This window comes from Myripristis murdjan, chromosome 8, assembly GCF_902150065.1.
Source record: "Myripristis murdjan chromosome 8, fMyrMur1.1, whole genome shotgun sequence".
In the NCBI taxonomy this organism is placed as follows: domain Eukaryota; kingdom Metazoa; phylum Chordata; class Actinopteri; order Holocentriformes; family Holocentridae; genus Myripristis; species Myripristis murdjan.
Window position 1 is genome coordinate 3,939,445 of NC_043987.1, and position 9,672 is coordinate 3,949,116.

At 41.1% G+C, this 9,672-nt stretch overlaps 1 protein-coding gene across 1 annotated transcript in view; it reads left to right on the forward strand.

Annotated features, from left to right (window-relative positions):
• Nucleotides 1-9,073, forward strand: part of abcc1 (ATP binding cassette subfamily C member 1 (ABCC1 blood group)) — a 32,891-nt gene extending 23,818 nt beyond the window's left edge. The window contains exons 24-32 of the mRNA XM_030058281.1: nt 1,125-1,435; nt 1,956-2,155; nt 3,023-3,149; nt 3,975-4,076; nt 4,342-4,488; nt 5,374-5,532; nt 5,832-5,998; nt 6,412-6,606; nt 7,607-9,073. Coding sequence (XP_029914141.1) covers nt 1,125-1,435; nt 1,956-2,155; nt 3,023-3,149; nt 3,975-4,076; nt 4,342-4,488; nt 5,374-5,532; nt 5,832-5,998; nt 6,412-6,606; nt 7,607-7,715 — 1,517 coding nt within the window. The 3' untranslated portion in view covers nt 7,716-9,073. The remainder of the gene's footprint in view (nt 1-1,124; nt 1,436-1,955; nt 2,156-3,022; nt 3,150-3,974; nt 4,077-4,341; nt 4,489-5,373; nt 5,533-5,831; nt 5,999-6,411; nt 6,607-7,606) is intronic.
• The last annotated feature ends 599 nt before the right edge of the window (nt 9,074-9,672 follow it).

Consider the following 9,672-nt stretch of genomic DNA (forward strand, 5'->3'; position numbering starts at 1 on the left):
AAAACCAGTTGGCTGAAGTGTTGCAGCTGTCCCGGGGCAGCGAGCAGAATGTGATGGGACTTGTCTACTCGTTGTAAAAAGTGTCAGAGGCTGATATAATCTGTCAACAAACGGGGGTTAAAATAGGCTAGTTAAATAACCTGACACATAATTGTTCTGATGTGACTGAGTGGGTTTTTAATTTAAGATATAAAGGATTTAGCGGGATCTTGAACTATTAGAAACACTGATCTATAATAAAAAGCATTATAGATCTATAATAAAAAAAAGATCATATCAGTGGTTAGAAATGGAAAGTAGTGATTTTGGACTGTTTGTTTGACTTAGGATATCACTTGTTAAAAATTTAGATTGCTTTAAAACTTCTGCAGCAAGTTTTGTTACAGTATTATACCTCTTTTCAAGTTTTCAGTGCATTACAGCAGGAATCTAAAGATTTGCTTACATTTGTTTAAAATGTTATGAGAAGAGACACAGTATTTTGCATTGATTATGCCTCAGAAACAAAAAAAGAACCATTTTTCATATTTATTCTTAATTCAAATTTTGTTCAAAATATTGAGAGAATATCAAGTCATGAACTCTGTATTGTATGAACTGGGTGACTCGTTAAACCCATATTGGCTGTTCTGTGGTTTCTAACACAGGTATTTAAGGTATGGCAGTTCAACACAGACCTGTAAAAATACTTGGCCCTTATGGAAAGCATGAAAGCTGGTGTCATAGCTTAAGAGTTCTCAATTGATCTGTTTCAAATTGTTTACAAAGAAGGAATCACTCCATGGGATAGGGGGATAGCGGGATAGGTGAAAGTTCATTTGAAGACGTCTTGCATAATATAATTCTTTGGGTGATACAGACAACCATGGATTCAGGTTCAGACGCTGAAGAAGACTGAGAGTTAATATGTGTCGATCTGTGATGTTATCTTGCTGAAATAATAAATTATATTGCTTCCTTCAAAGACGGACTGCCTTGTTTTTTTGTTTTTTTTCCAGAACATCGGAAATTAAGTTTCACTCACCTAGCTCTGCCTTTCAGAAAGGATAAGGGGCATATTATTTGAGATTTGATGGCATCTATCCCTTCAAAATAATACTTCACTACTGTTTCTCTTCTTCCAGGCATAGCAGTCTTGTGCTATTCCCTCTCAGTGTCCATTGGGGGCATCCTGGCCTCACGCTACCTCCATCAGACCATGCTGTATGACGTCTTGCGCTCACCCATGTCTTTCTTTGAGCGCACACCCAGCGGAAATCTGGTCAATCGTTTTGCCAAGGAGACAGACACCATCGACTCAGTCATCCCCAGCATTATTAAGATGTTCATGGGCTCCATGTTCAATGTGTTGGGTGCTTGTGTCATCATCTTGATTGCCACACCATTGGTGGCCATCATCATCCCTCCACTTGGCCTTCTCTACTTCTTTGTACAGGTTGGTTGGCAGTTTTTAACTAACAAAGCTCTCAGCTTCCTAAGTGTCTTTCTTTCATGAGATAGAAGACAATTCCTCTCCTGCTTGTTGTTTGTTCAGGTCCTTAGGAAAGTCAGGATCTGAACAAGTTATTTAGAACCTGTTTCACACATTAGATGATGTCTTTCATTAGAGTTAGAGGGGAAGCCAATCTATTCATCTGTTTGGAACTTTACAACAAGGCTGAGCTGAGAGCGCTGTGTTGAAAACAACTCTTTTAGAAGGGCCCTAAGCAAGGAAAATCATTAAATACCTTTTTGAAAAGAAAACATATAAAAACAGAAATTGGATGACATTTTCTTTACATTTCAAAACATTTACAGAGGTTTGGAGATGTAGATATTCTTTGATAGGATTTGGCTTTCGCATTGAGTCCTGAAATCAGAGGAGAGAGTTTGATGCAGATAGATGAATCAATCAGACTGTTGGAAGTGTTCTCATGAAATCATCAGACTTTTCTCTTCTTCCTCCCTCTGTCCAGAGGTTTTATGTGTCATCGTCTCGCCAACTGAAGCGTCTTGAGTCGGTGAGTCGTTCACCTGTCTACACTCACTTCAACGAAACCCTGCTGGGCACCACTGTCATCCGAGCCTTTGGTGAACAGCATCGTTTCATCTCTGAGAGTGACCGGCGTGTGGACCACAACCAGAAAGCCTATTACCCCAGCATTGTAGCTAACAGGTGATTAAAAAGTGTTGCCTCACATGCTAACTGTCAGCTTCCACTTCCTTTCACATATTCTTACTACCGCCAGTGCTAATAGGACATTGACATTTTAACTGAAAGCAATACCTTTCAGTGACAAGTGCACAGTAATTCCTGTATAAAAGCTTTAATGCAGAAATATTTTTGCCTTGCTAGTCAGTGGGGCCTAAAGATGGCCATGTCTGTTGGGTAATCCATGTGTCTGGCAACATATCTCAAAATCTATTAGGGGATTACCATGAGATTTGATGAGCATGTTCATACTCCTCAGGGGATTAACCCTGTCAGTTTTGGTATCATGACCTCATAAGTCATCAGTCAAATGTTGGATTTGCTTGAAAATTTGCATGTTATTTGTGCTTGAGGGCTCAATGCTCACTCACTCATTTTGGAGCCTTCATTTAATCCACATTGCATATAAAGCATTAAAAATTCTCTCTTACAAATAAAATGCAGAGTGTTTGTGCTAACAATGAAAATTGGCATTTAACAAATACCTGGTCTCCATTGGTGAAAATCAGGGTGCCTGGCCACAACCTGTTGTTCTCTATAGGTGGTGATATTAGCTGCCACCAAACACCTGGCACCCTCAAAACATGGCATTAACACTCTCTGAAAGTGAACTTCATGGAAGACACAGAATGTGTCAAATCTGTCGTCCAATGACACACCACAGACCCCAGTGTCTGATCTCCTCAGCTTTGCAGTATCGTGTCAGACCCTCAGAAATATTATTTTCTGATCTCTTACAACAAGCTTGCTTTTTAGAAACATTTAATGCACCCCTTGGTTAATGAAAACAAAATAATGTGCATTACTGACTCACTGTGTTTCTTTGTCCAGGTGGTTGGCGATCCGTCTGGAGTTTGTAGGAAACTGTATTGTGACATTTGCTGCTCTGTTTGCTGTCATGGCCAGAGAGAGTCTCAGTCCAGGCATCATGGGACTCTCTATCTCCTATGCCCTACAGGTAGAGACACACTTGGACAGTGAACACAGTTTTATCTTAGTTTTGGTACTGAGCAGCAGAGCACATGTATGTGGACCAAGGTAGTGATGGGTCTTTGAAGTGATTGGTTGTTTGACTTGTACCAAGATGGATTTTAACAAATGAAATTACAGTCCAGGAGCAGCCTGGAAGACCAGATTTTTTTCAGACCCTCTGTGTATAATGGTGCTTTGTCAAAATAATCAAGATAAAAAGCCTACACAAGCTTTAGTTAAGGGTTTTTGAAATTTGACCCCATTGATTTCCATTATTTACTGACATACTGACATAAGATGCTAGGAAACCAAGATGCAAGTGAACCAGGATGCTCGCAATATCCTCTGATATTTCTCCCTCTTTTGTAAAGATGTGTTCCTTTGCTGTCCATCTTGAGAGTCCTGATGAAGGCCTTTGGCCAAAATATTTGGCTGTTTTTAATGATTTTAAGAATGCTTTTAAGAATGATGTAGCCAGTTTAATGAAGGCTTTTAAATTATTTATCTCAGATGTGTGCATTTAAAAAAACTGTATTGCTACAGCTACTTTGAGAAATACTGCAGTGAAAAAACACATACAAAAATTATATTTTATGTACTGTGTACATACACACACATACACATTATATATACTCTATACATATTTACGCTACATATATACTGTAATCACAAAATGATGCAAAATATGTAGGATTATCAGATTTGCTATAATCACGCAATTCCAGTACAAATTATTGTCAATGTCCATTCGTTCTGCTTATCTAGATAATAATGGTGTGTCTGCCCTTGCTTTTATCTGTCCACTCACTAGCTGACAGCTTCTTTGACCTGGCTGGTGAGGATGTCCTCTGATATAGAGACCAACATAGTCGCAGTGGAGAAAGTCAAAGAGTACAGCGACACAGAAAAAGAGGTACGAAGGGAAGAAGCAAAGAAATCAAACCCCAAAAAGGAATCTGATGTTTGTGTGGTGTCTATCTGTGTCTGCACTAATCCTTACTTCTTCAAAGGTTTAATTTAGCATAAGGATTTGACTGTATGATTGAGATTGATGTGATTGATGTGATGTTCAGGGGATAGGTTTGTGGATGTGATGGTCACAGTTACGGATATGCATTTAAGGTGAATCTAGTCAATGGGTCATGTGCTTATGTACAAATGTGTCCTCTGACCACCAGGCGGAGTGGAGACACGAGCCGTCCAGCCTTCCCCCAGGCTGGCCGACTGGCGGTGATATAGAGATCAGAGGCCTGGGCCTGCGCTACCGAGCGGACCAGGACCTGGCCATCCGCAACATTACTGTCTCCATCCAGGCGGGAGAGAAGGTCTGAACTTGTACTACTACACTACACTACTTATACTGCTGTACTACTATAATTTCTACTGTGAAACAATACTACCAACAAATTTGTGTTCTCAGAGTGGGAGCCACTCATGGGGCTTGGAGAGTATATGTGAACATCTATGTATCTTTTCCTCTCAAAAATAATCTATTTAAAGAAAGGTTTTGCTCATACCAGAATAACCAAATGACTCCAGTAGATTTTTCCAGAGAAGTCATTCATGTAGGTAGAGCTAAAACCTTTAAACGCTGCTCTTCAGTGGTTTCTTTGGCAACGTGTCCATTATGTGTTTTAGGCTATTTAGATAAACAAGCTAATCTGCTCTTTCTGTCTCCTCTGTCTGTCATGGAAAAGTGCTGGTCAGTGCATTGGAAGGAGTGCTTGCTTTTATCCCCACCTTGTCATGGGTGGGTGGTGTGTTTATGGCTGCTTCATGATCATAACACAATAACACAGCCTGTCCGAGATCAGGCAGAGGAGAAAATGAGTGAGAAGAGTTTGTAAAGTTGAATGTGTGATAGGGAATCAGACTGGAGCATATTAACACATGAGACTGTGTAAAAGCTCTAGGTGATGTGTAAAATGATTTTATGTTTCAGGTGGTTGAATGGCATTCATGTGTTTGCTCTCCTTTGTACACCTGGTTTCATCTCAATAAATACACTCCACATCCTGTTAGATAGCTATTATTGGAAGAGTAATACATCAAATTCAACTGTGATATTGAAGATGATGGAGCTCCCTTCCGGTGGGCTCCGTCCCAATTTAATCCCTGTGTATGACTTTGTTTGCATACATGCATCTGTATGTACATGTATGTATGCATTTGTAAGTCCCATTTCCTGTGCTAATACATCTGGCCCATAGGTGGGTATTGTGGGGCGCACTGGAGCCGGGAAGTCGTCCCTGACGCTTGGGCTTTTCCGAATCATTGAAGCAGCTGAAGGCCAGATCTTCATTGATGGAGTAGACATCGCTAAGCTGGGCCTGCATGAACTCCGCTCCAGAATCACCATCATACCACAGGTCAGTACAGAGAGGATGTAAAGGGATATCTAAACAAGCATACATGTGGCTTATAACAGGGCTTATAATGAATACAAGCAGTCAACTAAACCGTAAACTGACTATGGCTAGTAGCCACTTTCCTAGTCGGTCCGCCTGTTTTCAGTGTTTCCCATGGTAAAGAAACACTTTGTCCTACTGAAGCCGATGAACATCCTCTAGTCACTGTGTCCAGCTTACTAAAAACTAGGTTTCAAGATGTATAAAGGCATATCACACACGCAGACTGCAAGTATCTAAGTGATCCCTCCCTTCCCCAGGACCCAGTGGTGTTTTCAGGCTCTCTGAGGATGAACTTGGATCCCTTCGACAGCTACTCTGATGAGGAGGTTTGGAGGGCTCTGGAACTGGCCCACCTCAAGAGCTTTGTGTCCGGCCTGCCAGACAAGCTCAATCATGAATGTTGTGAAGGAGGAGAGAACCTCAGGTACCTTGGCCTGCAGCACACCAGCACAAGCTAAGACAAGCCACGGCAGTATATGCAGATACACAAACTATATTTAACCACAGAAAAAGACAGACCTCAGAGGTTACATTTTGGAGAAGCATGGGTATGACAATAAAAAAAACAAGCACACGGAGTATGCTTCGCCATATATACAGCTACATAAACTGTATCGAACTGTGCATAAGACTTCCATACACGTTCATACAACCTGCAATTAACTGTACACACAGTAGACCTAGAAAAAAATCAACATGCATCTACATGGTTCATACTGCTTACACACATACACACTACATAATGCTTGTCATAATGCCAGGACATAATGCAAACGTCCACCAAGGTGTAACAATGTGCCAGTAGATTCCAGTGAATGTGTCTCTGTGTGTTTCCAGTCTGGGTCAGCGCCAGCTGCTGTGCCTGGCCAGAGCTCTGCTGAGGAAGACAAAGATCCTGGTTCTGGATGAAGCCACAGCAGCTGTGGACCTGGAGACAGACAACCTGATTCAGTCCACCATCCGTACTCAGTTTGAGGACTGCACCGTCCTGACTATTGCTCATCGCCTTAACACCATCATGGACTACACAAGGTAGAACATACAGCAAGCCCTCACAACTGTGCTTTGATGCAAATGTATTTGTTTTAGCCACACACTAGGGGTAAAACATTTAACACAAAACAGGTGAAAGATGACAACGTCAGACATTTCACAACAGTAGCATGGAACTTGTTGCACTGAACATTATATTTTATAGTGAATGTTATGTTCATATATCTTGTGTATTGTGTTGATATTTGATTGAACAATTAATGCAAATAATGAAAACAAAGTAAAAGTTCAATGCATGAATGAATTATTATTATTATTATTATTATTTTTAACCATCTAAATGCCCCATCCCTTGTCTCCACAGTAAATCATCAGTTGATTTTTTGGTGGTTATTTGTGCTGTAGAATGTAACCACCATCAAACCACCACCAAAAAATGTTTTTTTTTTCTCTGACTGGCTTTCTCATGCACAGCACCATTGCACTGTTCCTCTTTAGCTCGCTTGCTCATGTTTTTAGCTGGATCATACTACCTATCTCTCTTTTTCTCTCGTTTTTTTTTTTTTTTTTTTTTTTTTAAATGAGTCTGGAAGCCGATAGCAAAAACTCACTTTACTTTAAATGTTATCAAAGAGACATGTCTTTCCCTCATCCTGAATTGGTCCTAAATTGATAGTTCCTTGTTTGATGGAAAAGGTGGCTGCGCTGTGTTTGACCAATCAGTGACAGTCATCCCTGCAAGCCCCACCCACAAAGCTCCTGGTCCATGTGAAAGTACTACCATTTTGTTGGGTAAAGATGTCTGGCAGAGCTAAATTTTCACCCTGGTCCCTGCTGTCCAAATACAGACAGTTCTTGTGGTTAAACTGGACCTTAAGTGTTTTGAAGATTTTCATTGTCTTAATCTTTGACCCACTAGTAGTGAGTGACTTCTGAATCAGTACACTGTATGATATGTGATGAAATGTTACAGTGCTTTCATATTTTCACTCTACTTTTAGTACTTCACACATTTGATCAGTGCTCCCTCCCCCTCCAGGGTCCTGGTGCTGGACAAGGGAGAGGTGGCAGAGTTTGACTCCCCTTCCGCCCTCATTGCTAATAGAGGGATCTTCTACAAGATGGCCAAAGACTCTGGGTTGGTCTGAAGCAGTGCCTCCCTCCACTGCTCCTCTGCGTTCTTCTAGGCCCATGTCATGGAGGCCCCGTGTTGAAGAGCAACAGAGAGAAAAGCAGGGGAAATCCTGCATTTTGGAGTGTTTGACAGTTTTTAAATGAAGTGAGTGTGCTGTTTAAAAGAAATGGTTTAGAGTGACATGCTCCACCCAACACTTCAGTCCTCTGTCTTTTCCTACTGCGTCAGAAGACATTTAACAACACTGAATATACTGTTACTGCTCTTGGAAGAAAACAGCAGGCGACATCACTTCCTGATCCTGCTCTCAACTTCCTGTCTTGGTTTGTTTGGAGCTGTCCCTTTCACCTTGTTTTACTGCCAAAGGTGCCATGGAAGAGTTGGAGACAAGCTCTCACCATATGACAGAAATCAGAGCAAGGGACCAACGGTGATTTGTTCTGACAAGTGCGATGGTGTCCACTCCATTGAGCAACGAAGAGGAGTTTCATATTTTCAGTGAGACCCTCTGGTTTTGCCAGCAGGGGCAGACAAGTATGTCCCATAAAGCCTCTGGATTATTTCCAGGCAATGGACCCTCAACATTGAATGTGGAAACCTGACTAGGTCTTTAGATCAAATGTTCATCATGCTGGGTGTGTTGCTAAGCCAACCATCACCCTGTTATCGACCTAACCTTACTTTCACACTCCATGTGGAGAGTCGTCAGCGGTGTCTGTGGGGTAATTCTCAGACTAAGCCAAAGTTTGTTGTGTTTGTAGTCTGTTCATTTTCAGATGTCTTACAGGAGTTTCTACACAAGTCTGGAATGTCAAGAAAAGTATGGAAATTACTTTGTTAAGTCCAAAATTGGTAATTTGCATTGTTAACATTGATACTGATATGGTCTCATTGATACTGTTAAGCCACTATCGATGTACATCATATGGACGATTGGTAAAGAAAGTACAGGTTGTAAAAAAAAGAAAAAAAAAGACATTTTGAAAATGTAGGAACGTAATACCGGGGGATTCCCCAAGGTCCTACTTACCAAAACACTCCCATCCATAATGTGATTCCCCAATTTTGTACCACTGATTGGACCGAAATGGGTAAATGATACCAAATTCTGTACTTACTGGGCATATTTATCTGCACGCAATACTCTGGTTGCTGTAAACTTTAACACTGAGGTGACTGCTTTTAACAGTAACACAGTTTAGTCTAATAACCCGAGTTTACATTGCCGAGCCAATGAGATTCAGACCACAGCCACCAAAAATGCCAGAACATGTTACAATGTCAGATTTCAGGGATTTCGATATTCTTTATGGTTTGTATTGATGCTCTTACATTGATGTAGTGGTATTATTATTGCTGAAAGCAGGTGACGCAGGATCTTCGACACAAACAAAAAATCTCACTGAAATCAAAGTAAAATTCACAGAACTTGAACGGAGAACTTTTATTCTACTGTTTGCTGTTGTCTTTCGGCTGGCACTGAATAACATGGCGTTTATCGCTCTTTGACACGGTGTCATGTCAGTCGGGCCTTAAAGACTGTCACTGTTGCCTGAGCACCGTGCAGACGTGCTGTAGCTTAAAAGAAGAAACTATTAAAAGAATTATTAACATGTGAACCTGTGTGCTCTGTTGTGTTACACAGGTAGACAGTAGTGTGCAGCTTGACGAGGTTAGTGTAAGATTATTAAAGACTGGGTCTCTCCTGTTAACCTACCCCTTTAACACCTTCAGCACCTTCAAACCAGCAAAACTGGCTGGTTAGCATCATCAAACAGACTTCTTACTTCATGTAACTCCTTAAACGCTACAAGCTGGGCTGGTTTAGGTGAATGCCACTGAAAAGTGTTTGTTAATTTTAGAAGGCTACCAGACACTGACTGAAACACAAGGCTCTCGCTGAAAAGAGTCGGCAGCTTGCCCAAAGTCAGTTCACATCAGAGCCGACCCAGTAACCTGGCAACGGTACA